The 20,064-nt window shown below is 52.9% G+C and overlaps 7 protein-coding genes across 7 annotated transcripts; 5 read left to right on the plus strand and 2 right to left on the minus strand.

The window, feature by feature from the left end:
* The first annotated feature begins 3,616 nt into the window (after positions 1–3,616).
* ASPZODRAFT_131264 (hypothetical protein) lies at positions 3,617–4,384 on the plus strand. The gene is made up of 2 exons (XM_022722714.1): positions 3,617–3,998; positions 4,103–4,384. The coding sequence occupies exons 1-2, from the start codon at positions 3,858–3,860 to the stop codon at positions 4,133–4,135; spliced, it is 174 nt and encodes a 57-aa protein (XP_022582216.1). The 5' UTR covers positions 3,617–3,857; the 3' UTR covers positions 4,136–4,384.
* A 2,407-nt stretch (positions 4,385–6,791) lies between these two features.
* Positions 6,792–8,133, plus strand: ASPZODRAFT_1757065 (hypothetical protein). The gene is made up of 4 exons (XM_022727052.1): positions 6,792–7,219; positions 7,425–7,535; positions 7,589–7,716; positions 7,766–8,133. The coding sequence occupies exons 1-4, from the start codon at positions 7,060–7,062 to the stop codon at positions 8,009–8,011; spliced, it is 645 nt and encodes a 214-aa protein (XP_022582217.1). The 5' UTR covers positions 6,792–7,059; the 3' UTR covers positions 8,012–8,133.
* An 865-nt stretch (positions 8,134–8,998) lies between these two features.
* On the plus strand, positions 8,999–11,609 carry ASPZODRAFT_64076 (hypothetical protein; the record flags this gene model as incomplete). Its single annotated transcript, XM_022729206.1, has 4 exons — positions 8,999–9,065; positions 9,135–9,310; positions 9,407–10,416; positions 10,469–11,609. The coding sequence occupies 4 exons, from the start codon at positions 8,999–9,001 to the stop codon at positions 11,607–11,609; spliced, it is 2,394 nt and encodes a 797-aa protein (XP_022582218.1).
* Positions 11,610–11,969: 360 nt separating this feature from the next.
* ASPZODRAFT_64073 (hypothetical protein) lies at positions 11,970–13,088 on the minus strand (the record flags this gene model as incomplete). Its single annotated transcript, XM_022729205.1, has 1 exon — positions 11,970–13,088. One exon carries the CDS (start codon positions 13,086–13,088, stop codon positions 11,970–11,972), a length of 1,119 nt encoding a protein of 372 aa, XP_022582219.1.
* Positions 13,089–14,807: 1,719 nt separating this feature from the next.
* Positions 14,808–15,929, plus strand: ASPZODRAFT_141281 (hypothetical protein; the record flags this gene model as incomplete). The annotated part of the gene is made up of 1 exon (XM_022724735.1): positions 14,808–15,929. The coding sequence occupies one exon, from the start codon at positions 14,808–14,810 to the stop codon at positions 15,927–15,929; it is 1,122 nt and encodes a 373-aa protein (XP_022582220.1).
* Positions 15,930–16,185: 256 nt separating this feature from the next.
* On the minus strand, positions 16,186–17,844 carry ASPZODRAFT_63375 (hypothetical protein; the record flags this gene model as incomplete). The annotated part of the gene is made up of 3 exons (XM_022729145.1): positions 16,186–16,486; positions 16,628–17,739; positions 17,806–17,844. The coding sequence occupies 3 exons, from the start codon at positions 17,842–17,844 to the stop codon at positions 16,186–16,188; spliced, it is 1,452 nt and encodes a 483-aa protein (XP_022582221.1).
* Positions 17,845–18,644: 800 nt separating this feature from the next.
* On the plus strand, positions 18,645–20,042 carry ASPZODRAFT_34211 (hypothetical protein; the record flags this gene model as incomplete). The annotated part of the gene is made up of 1 exon (XM_022728261.1): positions 18,645–20,042. A coding segment is annotated over one exon (1,398 nt), but the record flags the coding sequence as incomplete, so codon positions are not given.
* Between the last annotated feature and the right edge of the window lie 22 nt (positions 20,043–20,064).

Here is a 20,064-nt window from a genome sequence, read left to right on the forward strand (position 1 = left end):
GCTCTCCCTTATCTGGTATCAAGGGTCGGCATTGCTTTGGCTTTGGGATGTTTCAAAAACGGAATTCAAGTGCAGCCGGATGTAGTATGGGGATGTATGGGATGTAGGATGTATTCTAGGGTATCATTTCTTTTCTGATCAAGCTCTACATATACTATACAAGCGTATGGAGTATACCAATCACACCATTATTTAGAACCCGCCTGGTCGTCGGGCAACTTGCGGTCGCTTCACCACGCTTCCCCCTCCTCCTCCTCCTCCTCCACTAGATCTAGAGGCCACAGCCACTCCCCCGACCCGCTTCGGCTTCACAAGCGGTCGCCGCACCACCGACCCCCCGACCTCGACTTCTCGCTTGCGCCGCGAGGGGTCGTTGCGCTGCTCTTCGCGCTGCTTCTCGGCGGCGGCACGCTCCCGGTCCGCCGCCATCTGCGTCTCGATCTCCATGCGGCGGTTGAACTCGTGTTCCGTCACCCGCCGTTCACGGTGTGAGTATCCTTTTTCCTTGACGGAGTAGAAGACGCCGCCTAACTCGGCAAGCCACTGAAAAGTTTAGCATACTATTTTAATCAAAGCAGTGAAAAAAAAAAAAACTTACATGTGGATCCACTGCGGTCACGGTAGACATGTATTCCTTGCTGGTGAGGATGAGCTCATGATACACTACATACTCGGGAACATAGCCCAGGCCGTAAAGAGCACTCGTCGGGTGCAGCTGCATGGTGACGCTGGTGCGCAAGTTGATGAACTCGCCGATGCCCTTGACGCGGGCGGCCTGGTGGTAGAAGCCCGAGCAGATGCATTTGCGGATCACGTCCCAATCTGTGCCGCAGCTGACGAGGTTCATCTTCTGCACGGTCATGATGTCGTGCAGCTGGTCGCGCACCTCCTTGGCGCGGCGCAGCGCTTTGGCGTGCAGGAAGTGTCGGTTGCACCAGCCGTCAGAGTACCCGTTCGACTTCCATTGGGTATACACGTGCAGCAAGGTCAAATGGTCGGATTCGGGCACGAAGAACTTCTCGCGCGCCGCGTCGGATTCCTCCTGCCGTTCCTTCGGGCGATAGAAAACACTCGGTACGGACAGCATCGACACAATGGTCAGCATCTCTTCGCTGCACCCGTACTCCTCCGAAGCGGTAATGATGAGTTTGGCCAACGGGGGGTCCATCGGGAAGGGCGTCATGCGGCGTCCCAGCGGAGTGAGGTCGCCGAGATTGTCCAGCGCGCCTAGGGACCACAACTCAAAGAGAGACGTGGTGATCGTGTCCTGCGGCGGGGGATCCATAAAGTCGAAGTCTAATAGATCCTTGACTCCGAGAGACTTCAACAGCAGAACGGTGTTGGCAAGACTGGTCCTTTGAATCTCGGGGATTGTCTGGATATACAGCTCGTTCTTGTAGGCCGGTTCGGTGTAGAGTCGATACGCCTTTCCAGGGCCCGTTCGTCCTGCTCGGCCAGAACGCTGATTGGCATTGGCTTGCGAAATCGGTGTGATCTGAAGCGTGTCCATACCCATCCGGGGGTTATAGACCTTGAGCTTCGAATATCCAGCATCCACGACGTACATGATGCCGTCAACAGTCAAACTGGTTTCGGCAATGTTGGTTGCGACGACAACTTTGCGCACACCCGGGGCGGCCTTTTCAAAGATCTTGGCCTGCTGTTCCGCAGGCATTTGGCTGTAAATTGGTAATATGCTGAGCTTCGCTGGATCATTCAACATTTTCAATCGCTCATCCACAAGATCACATGTGGCTTCGATGTCTTCCTGCCCAGTCATAAACACCAGAATATCCCCCGGTCCCTGTGAGACATGGATGGCCAAGACCTGCTTGACTGCGCTATCGACATAGTCTTCACAAGGGGTGCGTGAAAAGTGCACATCGACAGGAAACGTGCGTCCGGGGATGATGAACTCTGGCGCTCCACCGAAGAATCGTGAGAACTTCGCCGAGTTCATAGTCGCAGAGGTGACGATTAGCTTGAGATCCCTTCGCCGAGCCAACACCTTCTTAAGAAGACCCATCAACACATCCGTGTTGAGTGCTCTTTCATGGGCTTCGTCCATGATGATACACGAGTACTTATCTAGATCCGGTTGAGTGAGTGACTCCCGTAGAAGGACGCCATCCGTCATGTCTAGAAAGATTTGTGAGCATCGAATCTCAAGAGCTACGAAAAAAGAAAGGGGGGGGAACTCACATTTGATTACTGTTTTGTCGCTGGTACAATCCTCGAAACGAATCGCATAACCCACGAGATCCCCGAGGTCGACCTCCATCTCTTCACTTACACGCTTCGCCACACTCATGGCAGCCACTCGCCGTGGTTGGGTGCACCCGATCATCCCGAGCTTCGAATATCCATCCTCATGCAAGAACTGCGTGAGCTGGGTGGTTTTTCCCGACCCTGTCTCTCCCACGACAATGATGACCTGGTTATCTCGAATAACCCGAAGGAGGTCCTCTCGAACAGCGAAAGCCGGTAAATATTCCCTCTGTTCGCGCAGCGTCTTGCTTCTGCTGAAAGCACTGGAGCCGCCTTGGTCCTTTTTCAAATGCTGCGCGAACTTATTCCCGCTTTTATAGACCTCTTCCACTGGCACAGCGACGGCACTATCACCTTCGTCCTCTTTAACGCCCATCAGGTTTCCCAATGTCGTGCCGGCCATGGTGGTCGCGTCCTGCGCCTGTTTCTGACGCTCCCGTTGCTGGCGCCGCTCGCGGACCACCTTGCTCCCCTTCCGACTGAAAACCGCCATGTCGCTCTGAGGATCGCGCACCGCCGAAATGGGGTCCAGCTGTTTGGTGAAAATCGTTCGGCCATCGAGGAAGGGCGGTCGCAAGTCGTGAACCAGCAGGTGGACGCGGGTTCCCTCCTCGTCCTCCGGCATAAAGTCACCATCGTAGTCTCGTCGTTGGGCAACGCCCGAGGTCAGCATCCGATTCGCTTCCCAGTTATCGATGTCCTTGCGCTTCGCATCGCGAAGAGGCGCCGGAAGATTGGAGCTCTTCTGCCGTTTGGCTGGCGGAGGCATGTCGTTGCGGTTCATTGTGGGCGATAAAGAGAGAACCCCGATGCTCCAAACGATTTTAGATACGATAGATAACCCCGTAAACAGCGCGGAGCTGCCGTTCTTCCCACACGGCGTCCAACAGACGATTTCTCTCGATAGTTGATGTTGGAGACGCTATCGGCGTGGCAAACAGTGCAAACACGCGTTATCACGTGCTCCTAGGAGCACTCCTCAGTTGGCAATATACAGTGGTTAATTAGTTCAATTATCACACAAGTACATATAAATAAATGGCTGTAAGCATATCATAGACAGTTTTAAGTATAAATTGAAGCTTTCTCTTTGTTTAGATCAATGACTGTGACGAGTATCTGCCGTCATCTCGGTTGGGCCAACTTTGATGCTATCGCAAGCAACGCCCCGCACCTCCGCGAGCAGCTTCATCTCCTGAAGCCAAGCTTTCGATTGCCAGTCAACTTCAGAGTTCAAGATGGCGAGTCAACAGCAAATCAGCGCGAAGAAGCAGCAAGGTAAATGAAAATCCCCCCGAGCAGTGAACTTTTCAATCTCGAAGCTAAACGAATTGTTCCGTCCACACAGATCTCCAAAACCAATACACCAATTTCAAGAACACGCTCCAACAGCTGGCACAGAAGATCGGAGATGTCGAGCAGGAAGCCGAGGAACACAAGTGAGTGGCAAACAGACGGGGGACGAACATAGCTTCATACCAAGCATAAAAAAGACGAGCAGTACAGTTGACACGGCTGACACCAAATGATAATCCAGACTCGTGATCGACACGCTCGAACCTCTGCCCAAGGATCGGAAATGTTTTCGAATGGTCAACGGGGTTCTGGTCGAACGGACAGTGGATGACGTGCTTCCATCTCTCAAGATGAACTCGGACGGACTGAAGCAAGTGCTGGACGACATGCTCAAGCAGTACAAATCCAAGCAGGTCGAACTAGACAACTGGAAGGTACGATCTAGCTTATACGTTCTTCCATTCAGGATTGTCCCTTTTGCAGGCATATACCATATGATGGTGTTCATATTGCTTCATATTGCTAACTATCGCTGCAGAAGAAGAACAATATCCAAGTTGTGCAACCGTGAGGCAGCTCCATCGACCCAGCTGCTATATGGAAAATGTCTAGTAGGGTTTATTATTATCAGCATAGAGCAATGGAATACCAGGCGTTACGGCATGACCAGTTGAGTTGTCTCTAAATAATCCTTGGTTGGATCCATGTCTAGATATAGCCATGGATTCATCTGTAATACCGCTGCATATAACTATTAGTTCCCTCCATACATAATAGTGCCCGCGACATGAGTTTAATGCAGTTCCCATAATGACAGCAGAAATTTTTATGCAAGATTTCATTTCCTCATTTCTAGGTCTCTATGTTTCTTCGTCATAATCCTGAGTTTACTAGAGGGAAACGGCGGGCAAAGGGGCAGAAGAGTACTGCTACCATGGTCACAACAGAAGATCATACAATCTCTGAAGGTGAAATCATTCGGGAAGGGGTTTAGAGTAGTCCATTAGAGTCGGATAGGGTTTCTTTCTGGCTTTTTACTAGACAATGAGTATCAAAATCATACCCGAGGATACGAGCAGAGAGAATTTATTAAGATTATAGTATTCCAGCTAATAATCAGTATATTAAATCACTCTCTTGAGAGAGGGAAGATTATGATATCTGAAAGTTTTCCATCTAGTAATGACATAACTATCTAGATATACAGTAATCACCAATCGGATCAATATCAATACGGACCTAGACGGAGGGATTTTACTCCATATGCAACTAGCTGATCGGAATTCTCAATCATCACCATGAAAAAAAAATGAAAAAAAATGAAAAGAAAAAAGGTAATGCATGCCCATTGCCTGATTGATGGCCGAGGCTAGAACTAGGCGAGTGCCTGAGCGCCTTAAGGCGCCGTTGCAAGATGTTTCAGGACAAGGCGGACATGTCAGGCACCAGTAGCAATCGCACTAGTGATGGAGAAGAATTTTGATGACGAGTTTTTAACCCTGACAAACAACATATGTATTATAGGGCAGACCCAAGGCCCGAGTCTGAGTTGGCATGCATGCATGCTCTCCAGTCTTTGGGGCCTCAAATCCCGCGCAACCCAGGCTGCACTCCGTAATCCCGAGCAAACGGCTGACAGGTCCCAAGCAGCCTTAAATGGGTCATGGAACATGTAGGGCATGAACTTGTGGCTCTGATAGATAGACTAGTCACTAATTACTGGTAAAGTAACCGCTGACCAGACACCGGGCTGTTTTTTCCCCCGGGCTCTACGGAGAAAGTTCCCCAAGCGAAGATCGTTGCATCCTGGTTGATAGATCTCTCGGATACACAGAAGAAGTACTTTTGTAGCCCTGGGCTGAAGGGGAACAGCATGGGGGGTTTTCGATGATATATATATATGCACGGAATACCTAGTTAATCTAGAGGGACCTGGTTAGCCAACGCAGAATGTCCATGAGTCGTGTCTCACCACGACCACAATCGAAAAATGGATCGATAGAAGCTGCGTTGGAAGTCGAATCCAGGCTCTCCATGGTACTAGTTTGTTATGAAATGGACTCAACATGAGAGACCAGTTTCGCCCCATGGCTTGGTGTGATCCTCGAATCTGCCCAAACTGTGCACAGCGTTACCCCTGCATACGCCTGTTGGCGATTGTATCATAACTGAGCTGGCTATCTGGCTGTTCCTCTGTTCCTCTGTTCCTCTATTCCTCCAAGAAACACTCCAGCAGCAGTGACACGACAAGAGAATATGCCCTGGAAGGATCAAACGACGACAGCAAGTACCCAGGCTGTTAATCGGTCTCGGAGAACGATAGGGGCAGTTAGGTACTTAGTTAGTTTGTGGGGATATTGAATCTGATAAGTGCAAGAAAAAAGAGAGCCTGAATCTGCATCCTCGATGACCAAACTGTAAACAAGCAAAGAGGGTTGGATCCATCGAGCAGTGGATGCCTCCATTGCGTGGACTCGGGATGTACCGATACCATGTCGATACGGTCACTACGCCCATTCCCCCATATCGTACACTCTCTTGAGCGGGGTCGATACCAAAGAAACCGTAACAGCCTGTAACAGCCTGGGTGTCTCCCCATCTGGACCCTTCTTCCTCTTCATTTTCTCGAACAAAAGACACCGAGAAGCGACGATATTCTTCTTTTTTTTTTCTTCTGCAGCGCCCAGGCAGATCCCCCGAGTCGCTGGGCATTAGCCACATCGTACCTGGTCCAGGGTGTGAAGCAACCAAACAGATCGGCCTCCCTCCTGGCGCGACGCTCCTGGTTCGCCAATTGCTGAGCAAGTCGCATCTGCCCTCTCACTGGTCTCTTGCCATCTACAATCTCTCGAGATCAGCTATAGAGGTACGACAAACTCGCAGCCCCCAAAAACACCTCCCCCGACGCGTCTGGAGAAAAGAAGAGCGTGCGAATGCGCATTGCCTGACCCACCCCTGCCTAAACCTCTCCGGCGTGTACGGTTGCATTTGCTCCCTGCGTCACAAGCTCTGTCTGTCTCTGCCGCCCGCCCGCGCGGTGCCCCCAACAACAACCAGACCAATATATGTGGCTTGCGCTGTCATATTGACTTGCCCTTATCTAGGTCGATCAACCGGTCGGTCAGCACTGGACTCGATACATACGTACCTACACACTACCTACACACTACATCGTTCTTCTGCAACCCCTGCCGAAACCACCTCCCTGCCTGCATATCCTTCCCCCACACCTACCTCCTCCTCCCGCTTCAGGCTGCTGTGAAGCGGGATCGCTGCCCAGCCAGAACGACGGGACATTGGACCAGGAAACTCGACACACCCCTGACGCATTGTTTTTTCGAGGCGATCGGGATCGAAACCGCCCTCGCGCGCATCGCTGACGTGGTTTCCCTGCCAGCGGAGCTGACACACACGCACCCTCGCTCGCTCACACGGTGGTAGCTCAGCTAGCTGCCACGGCTCACATCGCCAGACGGGAAATATCCTTTAAAAATCATGTCGTCGACCTCTCCGTCCAAGGAACCTGAAATGGAACCGGAAGCTCAGTCGGGTGAAGACCAGGAACACATGGATAAGGACCAGCATGATCCCCAGGCGCAAGGCCAGGGCGAGTTCGAAGTCAAGGAGCAGGACCGATGGCTGCCGATTGCAAATGGTAAGCTAGTTGCGCCCTCTTGCAGCCTGCTGCGGTCTCCTGATTTGCGCGTACCTTTTTCTTCCGTGGAGCCATGATGCCATTTGTTCGACAATCCTTATCCTCAACATACATCTGTTATATGCTTTCTCTCTCTCTCTCTCTCTCTCTCTCTCTTGCTTGGCACATGGTTTCATTTATGATCTGAAGCTAATATAGGCTACAGTGGCCCGGATCATGAAAATGGCATTACCCGAGAATGCAAAGATTGCCAAAGAGGCCAAAGAGTGCATGCAGGAGTGTGTCAGCGAGTTCATCTCTTTCATCACAAGCGAAGGTTCGCAGCCGTCCCTCGTCCTCCTCGGGTTGTATTACTGATACTTCGTATAGCCTCTGAGAAATGTCAGCAGGAGAAGCGCAAGACGGTCAACGGGGAAGACATCCTTTTCGCTATGACATCTCTCGGGTTCGAGAACTACGCTGAGGCTTTGAAGATCTACCTCTCCAAATATCGTGAGGTATGGTCATCTATCTCTAACCCTTCCGGCCAATCGCTGATACCAATAGACTCAATCTGCCCGCGGGGACAACCAGAACCGACCGACCAGCAGCGGCTACGCCTCCGGAGGCCCCGTGGGAGGCCCCTCTGCTGCCGGACGCGCAGGACCATCTGCTGCTGGCTACCCTGACGCGGCGGACAACAATAACATCCTAAACCCCGCCCTGGATCCCTCCGAACAGGACCCCTCGGCCTATGGCTACCCGCCCATGGTTGGCCAGGGTCACAATGGAGCCGGCGGAGAGTCATACTAGACATGTTTTCCTTTCTTTTCCCTTTCTTTTTGCTTTCTTTCCCCCCTCCGGTGCGGTGGCGGCACGAGTGAATTGATGGCCAGCGACAGTACCCTTATTTCACGACAGGACAGGACAGGATTCAACGGAACAAATGTAACGAGTGCTAGTTATACTTCTGCCCGCGAGGGAGAGTGATTCTCTTCCTCTCCCCTCCCTAGGAGGGCCTGCCTTTTTTTTTTGTTTGCACAATTACTTTGTACAATGCACAACCAGGTCGGTACCAGCTTTCATCTAATGATAATTGATCTGCTGCGAGAAGATAGTCTACTCTCGACATCCAGAGTCTACTTATTAGTCAATCATTCCAATGCACCGTTGGTATTATTTTGTAGCCTGGCTTATCCTAGCAGAAAATCTGTCGGGTAACGCGGATCGCTCGTGTCGGTGAGTCCCCGAAGCCAGTCGGAACCTCAACGAGGCCCCCCCCATCCCGCCCTCCGTTACCCGTCACTGGCCGTGCCTCAATCGAACAGCATCCCAGACACTGGTCAGAGCCGATCATCCATTACGGAGCAGTTATTATTGTCGTGATAAGCCCTGCGCTTATCTCCACTCCTCCCACGTGAGCTCAGCCTGGGCTTGGTTCCCCACGTTGCTCTAGAATAGTATCCTCCCCTCCCCTCCAGGAAGACAAAGTTTCCCTCGATAGACGGGAAGAAAAAAAAAAATCAAGAGTTCTACAGAGCATACACTGTAAACACTTTGCTGTGTACTCTTTCCCACAACAGGAGAATCTAGGACTGTTTGACTCGCCAACATGACCGACGGTTAATTGGCAGCGACACAACAGAAATCCTCGTGGCTGTTGACCCCCTCGCTTCTGTTGTACCACCACCAAAAACACCACCATCATCATTACTACCACCATCATCATCACACCCTAGAAAATTTCGGATCGGGGTTAGCGAACAGAGTGCAAGTGCCGGTAAGCGACCCGGCCCTGCTATGTCAACCACCGTACCGAACAGATCTCCGCCAAGAGGAGGCGAGGGTATATCCAAGCGAAAACCAGGTAAGAACACATAGATTGTTTGTATTGTGAGACGATGTGGTGTGTGGTGTGTGTCATTCTAATTTCCAGGCTCTGCGGCATGTATCCATTGTCATCGCCGAAAAGTACGGTGTGATGCCCGGGTTGTTGGCCTGCCGTGCTCCAACTGTCGCTCCTCGGGGAAGACCGACTGCCGGATTCATGAGAAAAAGAAACGGCTGGCGGCACGCTCGATTCTCGATCCGGTCCCGATCCGCTGTCGGCCGGTGTCTGTCGTGACGGACCGGGTATTATCCTCCTCCATCAACACCAACAGCAGCAGCAGCAGCAGCAAGAACAACAAAAATACCAATGATGTCAAGCCGTCGTTTTCGCCGACCACGGACCGCCGGACACTCCCCGCCCCGTTGTTGGTAACCCCGGTCTATGATGGCACGAGTGCGCAGCAAGGGGCTACAGGTGTCACGGGTGTCACGTCTCCCTTGCAGCGTCGGGGATCTGATTTGAACCAAGACGGTGTTCGGCGGGATAGCGATGGGGCAGCGTATAGCATTACCAGCACCACCAGCAACAGCAATAACACTCATATCAACATCAAGGAGGGGGACTCCTCGGGCGAAAACGATGGGTCACCGGGTCTGGAGAACCGTCTGGCGAGGCTGATCGACGAGGAGGAGTCGGGGAGGCGGGAGATCCAGCGCGGGGTGCGCGCAATATATGTCGGTCACGATGTGTCCAACATGTCCTTTCTTATCCGTCAGCAGCGGGACAACGACGACGAGGTGTATCATTTTGCGGGCAATGAGATCCCCCGGCGGCAGCTGAGGACGGGCCACGATCAGCTCCTGATGGACGCGCTCACGCTGCCTGAACAGGCGCTGGCGGATGAGCTGGTCGAGGCTTACTTCACTCACGTGAACCCAGGATACCCCATCGTTGACGAGGACCTGTTCATGACGCAGTATCGCAACCGGGACCCTACGGATGCCCCGCCTGTCTTGCTGTTGCAGGCCATCCTGTTGGTTGGATCGCATGTGGCTCGTCCCAAGGCGGAGCGAGACGCCCTCAAGGATATCTTCTTTCGCCGCACGAAATGGCTGTTTGATAACCGGATCGAGCGCAACCGCGACATCCTCGTTCAGGTCGCGCTGCTGCTCACCTGGCATTCGGACGTGGCGGATGATGACGTCGCCGCCAATGCCCACTACTGGGTCGGCGTCGCGGCGCGCATCGCCACGGGGCTGGGGATGCATCGCAATCCGGTCTCAAGCAGGTTCGTCTCGCGCGACCGGCGCATGTGGAAGAGACTTTGGTATATACTGCTTCAGTTCGATGTAATGGTCTCACTGTCGTACGGCAGACCCCAAGCCATGTAGGTTCTTTTTTTCTTTGGAGAAACGATCTTCGACTTCTGACTGAAGTAGAAACCTGGAAGATTCGGACGTGGCCCCCCTGACCCCTTCCGACTTTCAAGGCTGCGGCCCGCACGTGCAAATCGACTTTGTCATCCAATTCACCGAGCTGTGCACCATGATCTCGTACATTGTTCGCGAACGGTTTGGGTTGCGCGTCAGCGCCGAACGGCGCAAGGCTATCCTCATGGAGGCCGACGAGGCCCTGGCGAACTGGTCTCTCAAGCTGCCTGACACGGTGCGGTTGCGCGCGTCGGACATGGACCCATGGTCTGCGATGCTGCATCTCACCTACAACAACTTTTTGATTCTCCTCCACCGACCGCACCCGCGAGCATCGGCCTATTCGGATGACTATGGTCCACACGACGCAGAAATCTGTAGCGCGGCCGCCGGGGTGATTGCCTCCATCTTCGAGGAGTTGCGGCTGAACAACCGCCTCAAGTTCCTGTGGTACTCGGGCGTGCACACGCTCTTCACCGCGATGATCCAGGTGCGTGTCGAGCTCCGGTTCTCGAACCCCGTGCTGGCGATCAACGCCCTCCGGCGCTTCGACTCGGCCTCGTATTCTCTGCGCGTACTGGCCGAGTATTGGACCCATGCGGGTACTATCCTGGGTCTCTTTGAAGACTCGAAACGTCTGCAAGAAGACCTGCGCATGGCGACGAGTGAACGGCCAAAGCAGTTCAACAGCAACGGCAGCAAAAACCCCACAAACGACGGCAAGACGAACCAAAAATCCGGCGACAACAAAAACCTCGAGTTTGGCGGATCTTCCTCTGCTTCTGCTTCTGAAACCGAGGGAGTCGCCCCCGTCAAACCACACCACCCGGCTCCGTCGTCATATGATGTCCGCGGCTCGGATTCCCCTCCGCTACACGCTCCGCCGCATTCGGAATTCGCCTGGCCCTCGGCTGCGAGCGAGAATCAGGAGCGGGGCGGAGTGTTCCTCGGGCTGTCTGCCGTAGAATCGATCGACCAGCCGCGCGAACAACTCGACTGGCGCCAGTTATTCTCCTTCACTGATTTGGACCAGCCCGTCCCAATGGCCGTCGAGGGCCTGCCAGAGCTGGAAGACGAATGGCGGCAGATCTACTGGCAGGAGAATAGCATGTCGGACCTCTTCCAGGATGGGGGGTGGATGCACGGATGACCATTTGTAGTTCTCGATAATCGAAGTATATCTTATCGATCAGGTACGGAGATATACATACAACATCTGTATATTGTTGGATGTTGCGGGCGACGTTCAATTCAATCATTCTGTCGAAAATAACTAACAGGCAGATTATTTATCATACTTGGGTAGTTGGCAGGTGGCATATAGCATGTCATGCCATATGATATCATGAACATGTGATATCTTGATATGATTGATTCATTTGGTCCAAGTCGTGCAGGGGTTCTTTCTATATATATATATATATATATATATATATATATTGTTTATATTGTATATATTTAAATTCTTTCGGTCTATAGGATAGGAAAAGGGTTGGGCTTCAAGTGCAGTTTATTTCTCGATAAAACACTTCCAATTTCTTGCCAACCGCTTCACTCCATCATGTAATTCCCACCCCCGTAGTTGACAGACCGTCCGAGTGATATCCTCAAGTAAGATATCCATCTCTTCTCCGGCAGTATGCAGATCGCTCTCTATCAGCAATCTATCCTCTGGGATGGCGCGGATCACGTCAACCACCCTTTTAGAAGACGGGGTTGTAAAGTTGATCGCCTGGGAGAAGGAGAAATATATATCTGACGGATTGGCCGGGTTTAGGAATTGCCGTATCGGTTCAACAGGGCCGGAATACGAGTGCATGCATATCCGTGGGGGAAAGGGAAGTTGCTTCTCTTCTTCTTCTTCTGCTTCTTCTTCTTTTTGGTCTCGTTCTTTTCGCTCCCTCCTTGTAGGAACGTATCGTTCATACCCCCTCCATAACTCCTTGAGTAAATCCAGGACAGCTCCATGCGCTTGCACGCTATGGACGGAGACAGGTCTACCCAGTTCACCGGCTAGTCGGAGCTGAGCCTTTAGCACTGCTTTCTGGTGACTCATCTGGACTCGATACTGCGAGAGGTGTCGGCCCTCGCGAGACCCAGGCGTCAGGGTGTCCTTTCTCACTTCGATATCATCTTGCGACCAGGGGATAGGTAGACGGAAGGCCTTGTCGAGTCCGATCTCGCCGACTAGAGAGGTCGGAAAGCGTAGAACGCGGAGCCGGGTTTCAGAGATAAACTGAGACAGCGGTTTTGGATCCGGTAGAGAAGCAATGAATGCTGGATCTAGGGGTGGTGGAGTCAAGACGTGCTGATAGTGTGTTGTCTTCTGCTGCTCTGTGTTGTGTGATGATGCAGACTCATTATTGATGTCGTCTAGAAGTTGATGAGAAAACCACGGATGCCATCCAAAGCAGGGAACGACACGTTTTGAACCTTTCTGCAGCGATAATGCAGTCTGGTATACAAGGTCCTGGTCCTCGCTGCGCGTGGCCATGATCGTCAGCGTGGTGGCTTTCATGTGTGGGATGGCGGGGATTGATGTCATCGTGTCGGTGGGATGGCAGTGCGCGTCATGGACTCCAAGGTCCCAGGGAAAGACAGAGTCTTCATTGAGTGTATCTTGAGACATGCTGGAGTACTTTTCAACGTGTATGTAGGTATATTGTAGAAGCGTGGTGGGGTAATGTCTAGAGGAAGAGGAGGTTGAAGAGGAGTTTGGAAGAGCAGCGATAGTCTACCAGGAAAAGATATCTGTTTTCGACTCAAGCCATGTAATTCGACAGTAAATATATATGTAATCAAATAATTATACTGGAGAATAGATAGTCATATTGAGGCTCTAACGTATTGAGTTTATTCTATCATTGAGATTTTTCAAAATTGTGCATTCCCGCATCTGCCCAAAATTGTACCTTCATAAATCGAAGTGAAAACATCTGTCAAGCATATGCTACTCAGAATGGTTGATTATATCTTTTCCTTTGTTCGAGAGCTAATTCAATGGTTTTCATAAACTTCGTTACTTTCATCCCATCTGGCGTATAAAACCCGACTGGTTGTTTTCTGGAGGAATTGACATCCTGCTCCAGAGTTGCTTCATAGAGGATATCGCAGGTTATAGTTTCGAGGCCATAGTTGGTGTATCATCTCCAGTCTGAAGACCATACGGTTGTTGTCAGCCGAAAAAGAGAACGCATTATTGATCGAGAACATGGTGCCCTAGACTTTCTCAAGGCTTGTGCCTGCGAAACCCATTCTGTTTCAGACTTCATCATATCAGGCGTAAGATCTAGAGAGTCAGTGTCACCCTGGTGGGCGTTACGTACCCCGTTCGAACCTCGGATGATCGTGTTCCAGGTGAATACTGCCCTCCCCAATGGAGGAGTGGTGCTTAATAGTTCCCCATGTGAAGAGGATATTGGACGCTGGTATATATCGGCTTGGTTGCTCAATGTTCTGACCAATATCCCTTGTACTGACTTCCCATACTCCATGGCTAGCAACCAAAGTTGTAGACTTGTCTTCTGGAGAGAAAGGAAGTGACCATGATATCCACTGAATAACATCAATTTTCTAGTTCGAGTCGCTCCCAGGTCTCGCTTCGCGCATATTGATTCTGATTCCGGCGATGATTCAAAGTAATCGGGACGATATTCTGCGAAGGCGTTCTGAACTGGACAAATAAATCCCTTGGGCAGAGGACGCTGTTCTAGGGAGACTGTCAGTTGGAAACCCTCTTAGTACAGGTGGATAGTAAGCTATACCTTTGGATAGAAATCAATTCGCTGTTCTATAGTTGGAATCCCAGATCTCCCTGATCCATGAGAGCTTGGAGTCAATTCATTTCATGATTGAAGTCTACAAAGAACTTGTTGATCACGAGGGGGGAATAGTCGTGCCCTAGTTATAAGCCCTAACTTCTATATTGGGCTATCACATGATGCCAACTGCAGTATGAATCCATAAGATGTGGCATAAAAAGTGTCTGTCACCGGTTGACTATACCGAGGCCATGTTCCTGTAAGACTCTGGTTCACTGGCGGTGTTTAATTGCCTCATCTTAAGTAGGTAACTCACTATGACGAATATAATATTTAATAAAAAATATCACATGAAATCTTTTCAATATATTCCAAGTAAATGCAGACTCTCCCAATGCTGTAAGCAAGATCACATGTCCTTCTCCGCATCTTATTAAATCATTGCCCGCCTCAGACATCATCAACCACACCTCACAATGTCGCCGGCTTGTTTTGGGCCACCTATGCCCTGATGACAACTTGAGAGAATGGATTGAGTCTCGGTACTTGCCCAACAGCAATTTAGATCAGGTTTCTGGGTTCTGGCGATGTTGCCGAGTGTCAGCTTGTCTGCTTTCTTTGTCGTGCCGTTCCTCACTCTCATCTCGATTCCGTTGATCCTGTCGGCATATGTCACCGTCTGCTTCTCCTTTCTGGCATTATTTCTGAGAGTCTCCATTGTTTACCTCGAACTGTGCTTTGCTCTCGCCACCAACTACTTCGTCATCGCAACCTCGCCGACTTCGTCGTTCCTGACTTTTACTGCATCGGAACCCGCTTCGCCCACCTCCACAACGTCCAGGAGTCGACCGGCGGCAGATCATCTATCAGCCCTTCCACGATCACCATCATCGCCGACTCGTGGTAGAAGCCTTCCAGCTCTGAAACGAAGCTATAGTGCCGTGGCAACAGATGGCTCCCAGGGTGCTACGGGTCGGTCTCATCGAAAGAATCTAGGCCGAAATGGGATGCGGTTCGCCTCGTCGACGACGCTCCACGGTCTCGTCAGCGGAGATGAGAGACGCGACTTTGAAGGTCTGGGAGGGTGGAGAATCCCAGCTACATCGACGCATCGCGGCTTGACTCCCTCGAGCTCTGTCTCGTCGTTGTCGGCTGGGGGGGACGATGAAGATGAAACAGCATGGCTATCTATCAACAACCGTCTGGAACTACCTCTTCGCAGACAATCACTGGGCACATCAGCTCCAGTTCTAGGTAGACCATCATCTTCACCACCGCCACCCGTGACAGCAGCATCACCTCACCGACATCATCGACGCTCCGTCACTACGTCTATGATCAATAATGCTAGGCCGCAAGCCGACGGAGCAGGTCTCTCCTTTGACCGTCTACGACCAGAACGGACGAGCCTCCATGCTTCTTCTGACATGTACTCTCCAAACATGGTTTTCACAAACTCACCCTTTCAAACGGTTGAACGGCAGATGCCCCATTTCCAACCCGGCGGAGGAGAAAGCTACTTCGCCCTCCCTCGACCCAACGCCGATATAAGCGGCACCACCACGCCGCAAACAACCTACCAGATCGAGGACGGACGTAACTCAAGCCCAAGCAGTAATATTGGGAGACCGCTAGTGTATTACCCGCCCAGTCCACGGAATCGTAGGAGTCTCTCGCGCTCGCATTCAGGAACGGCAGACCGTTGGTAGTGTCGTGAGAATAAGCTTAACTATCAATCGACTATTTGGGATAGTACTGGATATATCATGCTATTTTCTATAAATAATCTTTATAAGAATACTGATACACAACTCTAGTCAAATATTAGTTTTGTACACGGCGAGCCTGGTCTTACCGCTAAGATAATTGTAAGGTTTAATCAACACGGAGATGAAAACGCCCCGAGAAACAAAAAGAAAAGGGTTCTAGATACCGGCATTAAAGGAGAAAATCATTTGGTTTGCATCATGGCTGGGAGGGAGGGGGAAGGGGGTGCTCTCTCCCTGCCCTGCGGCCCACGTCTTCCATTTCCTCAAGCATCACTTGGTTGAACTCCTCCCATCCGTCCAGGTAGACGTGGTGTCCGGCATTCTTGATCACGATCACCTTGCTGGACCCATTGTCCGCCTCGCGCTCTTCGAGAGTCGCGTTCTGCAATACCCGCTGCTTCTCCTCCTCAAGCTTGGCTTGCGAGGCGTACCCGCCATTGACATCCATCCAGTCATGGTCGCCGTACATGAACACGATGGGAATGCCGTTTTCGCGTCTGGCGGGTGTTTCAGGTGATGACAACGCCGTAGCTGGAGCTGGAGCTGCAGTCGTAGTCTGTGAAGGCTTGCACCACGAGCTAGATTTGGATGTGGATGTGGCAGCCGCAGCGGCGGCGGCGTTGGCCTCCTGGATGTACTGCCTGCCGACACCTTGGATGCGGCGGATAAGAGGGCTGCGTGCGAACGCGCCGGGGGCGAGGATGTACGCTAGGGCGTACTCGCCACTTCCACGCATACGGAAGATCGAGTACGAGTAGTCGTGTAGTGCCTTGGCTTCATCAGCTGGTAGATGAGAAAAGCGTCGCGAGGTCCAGCCGGACACCAGGCGCGGCCCCAGAGGTCCTGACCAGCGGACGATGCTGAAGGGGGAGATATTGGCGTCCCATAGATAGGCGAACCATTTGGGGATCGAACGGCGGGGCGGACGATCTGATTCGTCTGCGGTATTGTGGACTGTGCGATTTTGATCATAGTTGTTGTTGTTGTTGTTGTTGTTGTTGTTGGAAAGTCGGTTTGTGGACTCGGCGATCTGCTGCTGGTCCTGCGTGAACTCATTGGCCAGCGTCGAGTCGGACGGCTCGGGCATGTCGGCTGCGACAGCGTACGGGTCTTCGGGGATCCCCACGGGCGAGGCCAGAATCAACTTGTTCAAATGGCCAGGGTACTTCAACGCGTAGGCGACAGCCATGTAGCCGCCCATGCTGTGGCCGAGCAAGGTGAAGCGGTCAATTTTGCGCTTCACTCGCCACTCCTCCAGTGCATCCACGAACCACGCCTCTGCCTCTCGGATGGCTTCCTCCTTGTCCTTCGCCTTGATCTTGAACGAGGGTCGCGTGCTGCGCCCCATTCCCAGCATATCCAGCGCGTAGAGCTGCCATCCTTTCAACCGACTGAGCGCCTCGAAGTTCTTGTAGAAGAATCCCAGGCCCGCTCCATATCCGTGGAGCATTACGAGATGCTGGTTGGCGTCTTCGCCCACCCGTTCCACCGAGAATTCGTTGAGGGCGCGGTTTTTGCCACTCAGCTCGACCATGCTGGAGCGCCAGCGGCGAGGGCCATAGGGATCATTCAACGAGTTCGTCGCAACCTCGCCTTGCTGGCTATAGTCTTCCGCTGTCAAACTATCGATGGGGCTGTTGGGAGAGTCCGCCGTGCTTCCTGTACGCATATGGGTGGGTGGTTTGTGTGAAAGGTAAGGCAGGTGAGCAAGCACTTTGTGCTCTGCCACAGCAGCTGGCAGACCAGCCCACTAAGCCGTCAGTATCATCTATTAACCCAAACGAAGTGAACTCGTAATCAACTGGACAACACCCACCCATTGACTGAAGCCCTCGCGATACCCCAAGGGAAACATCGTTCCGCCCAACGGCGGGTTGCCCGTGGGTGCTGTGGGCTTCTGCCGCGCCGAGGCGTCATGCAGAGCAGCCCCAGACGCATTCAGGGACTCCGACGCCATGCTCGACGAATATCGCAGTGGTCGTGATGACAGAACCGGCCAGGAAGTCGCTTTTAATGAGGTCCAAGGCGGTCGAGAAACCTGGACGGGCAGCGAGCAGAGTCGAGAGGGGTACACTTTGTCGCAACAGACGGTGGAGTGACAGACATGCTCTGCCACTCACCAGGCACACTAAGACCAATATATATAATGATATGCCTAGTCTTGGTGGAAATAAGAAAAGTCTCTTCTCTCCGGAACCACCGTTTAACGTATAAGTGGCGGAGACAAGGACAGCAAGACCGTTAACGCCGACGCAGGCTGCAGAATTGTTGGCAGAGGCAGGTTTCACTTCCTCCTGTAGACACGTAGGTGAGTCCTAGACACTCATTGACACAAGGAATAAAAGGCAGTAGACCAGAATGTTCCAAACCACATAGAAATGGCGAGTGAGACGGACTGGAGAGTGATGACGGTGGGCTTTTTGGGCGGCGGATGGGGCGCTTCCGCTGAGCTTCGACTGGCCTCAACAACTTTCCTTCTCGGCAACATTCGCCTGGCTCTGAGCAGTTTGGCAATGCAATGACCGTCTGGTCTCAGAGGCCGCTGCTGTCTCTTCTTTGTTGAGCTATTGTGCTGTTACAAAGTCTACTCTGGTACTGCTCTGGAGACTGTTGCTTGGGGAGCTGCCCCCCTCATCCCTCCCTCCTCGCCCAACCATGGCGTCTCCCAATCTTGACCAGCTGGTGAAAGGCACTCCGGTGTCAGGTCCCCGTTCTGAGTCGGTACCTGCAGCATCAGAGCCATCGGCTGTGAGCTCACGGCCGGAACAGAACGCTGTTCCCCCCGACACCTCGTCGTCGTCCTCCCACCGACGTCCGTCAACCCCGGATCCGCTGTCGACGCTCCCTTCCTCCCCCCCACAGATCTATTTGAACCTGTTGATTCTTGAGACCTCGCTCCGGGCCCAGTATTTGGCTCTGCGAGAGCGACGACGGCAGAATACGTTCTTTTTGTTGCTGCTGGCAGCTTGGATCGCGTACTTCGCGTACGCTCTCTTCCTGCGCCCGCGCGAAGATGGCAGCGGCGTCGGTGGCTCGATCTACTGGATGGTGGAGATGGGGGAGAAGGTTGCGCTGCTCGGCGGCGTGGTGACGGCGCTGCTCGTATGGGGGACTGGACAGTGGGAGCGTGGCGTGCGCTGGCCGCGGCGCTGGCTCGTGGTGGCCAACCGGGGCCTGCGCAACATGAACACAAAAATCGTCGTGATCCGCGGGCCATGGTGGCAGGAGCTGCTGTCATATCTATCCTTCCTTTTCCCTTTCTCGCTGCCCTTCTTCCCGTCGCCGGGGGGGAATTTTCACTATGTCGAGCGCCATCTGTCCGACCGACGCAGCGGCACCCGGTCGCACCACCAGGGGTATGACAATGTGGATAGTGAAGCGGGCCTCGTTGAGGAAGATCTGAGTCCCGGGGGCGACTATATCCAACTTCTCTTGCTTCCCAAGTCTTTCTCCCCCGAGTTCCGCGAGAACTGGGACGACTACCGCACCAACTTTTGGGACAAGGAGAACGAGCGTCGCGCCCAGCTGCGCCATAAGCTGCGCGAGCGCGAGCGCCAGTTTGCCAGGCAGCATGGCGGTTGGTTCTGGTGGCTGGGTCTGGGATGGCGCGCATCGCAGCGACGCCGGTTAATTGCGGCCAACCTGCACCAGGGCGATAAGGCTCACCACCGACACGCCCACGCCCACGCCCACACCCATCAGCATCCGCACCCACACCAGCCGTCCCTCTCGTCCAAGCTCAGCCAGGAACTCAAGCCCACCCGTCGCATGACCCGATCGGACTCTCACTCGCGCACATCGTCTCGCAGCACGACACCCGCGGACCCGGATGAGCGGCCCCCCTCCCGATCCTCGGCCACCGGCCGCCCCCGCCGCGGAAGCACGCTGCTGTCGTCCACCGCGTCGAGCATCGAGCCCAGCCAGCGCAGGAAGAAGAGCAAGTCTTCTTCCTCGCCCGTTGGAGCCTCCGTTCGGGGCCTGTCTCCGCTGACCCAAGCGCAGGCCCGAGAAAGCGTTCGTACTCCATCCATTTCCTCCGAAGACTCCATCTCCATCGGCTCCAGCAGAGACCGAG

Source organism: Penicilliopsis zonata (assembly GCF_001890105.1).
Source record: "Penicilliopsis zonata CBS 506.65 unplaced genomic scaffold ASPZOscaffold_5, whole genome shotgun sequence".
In the NCBI taxonomy this organism is placed as follows: domain Eukaryota; kingdom Fungi; phylum Ascomycota; class Eurotiomycetes; order Eurotiales; family Aspergillaceae; genus Penicilliopsis; species Penicilliopsis zonata.

What these genes read in the sequence shown, in the direction of transcription:
- ASPZODRAFT_1757065 (XM_022727052.1), top strand. Translation starts at nt 7,060, where the DNA reads ATGTCGTCGACCTCTCCGTCCAAGGAACCTGAAATGGAACCGGAAGCT. An exon ending in CTCTTTCATCACAAGCGAAG is followed by an intron (nt 7,536 to 7,588) that starts GTTCGCAGCCGT and finishes TACTTCGTATAG; the next exon opens with CCTCTGAGAAATGTCAGCAG. An exon ending in ACCTCTCCAAATATCGTGAG is followed by an intron (nt 7,717 to 7,765) that starts GTATGGTCATCT and finishes TGATACCAATAG; the next exon opens with ACTCAATCTGCCCGCGGGGA.
- ASPZODRAFT_131264 (XM_022722714.1), top strand. Translation starts at nt 3,858, where the DNA reads ATGGTCAACGGGGTTCTGGTCGAACGGACAGTGGATGACGTGCTTCCA. An exon ending in TCGAACTAGACAACTGGAAG is followed by an intron (nt 3,999 to 4,102) that starts GTACGATCTAGC and finishes CTATCGCTGCAG; the next exon opens with AAGAAGAACAATATCCAAGT.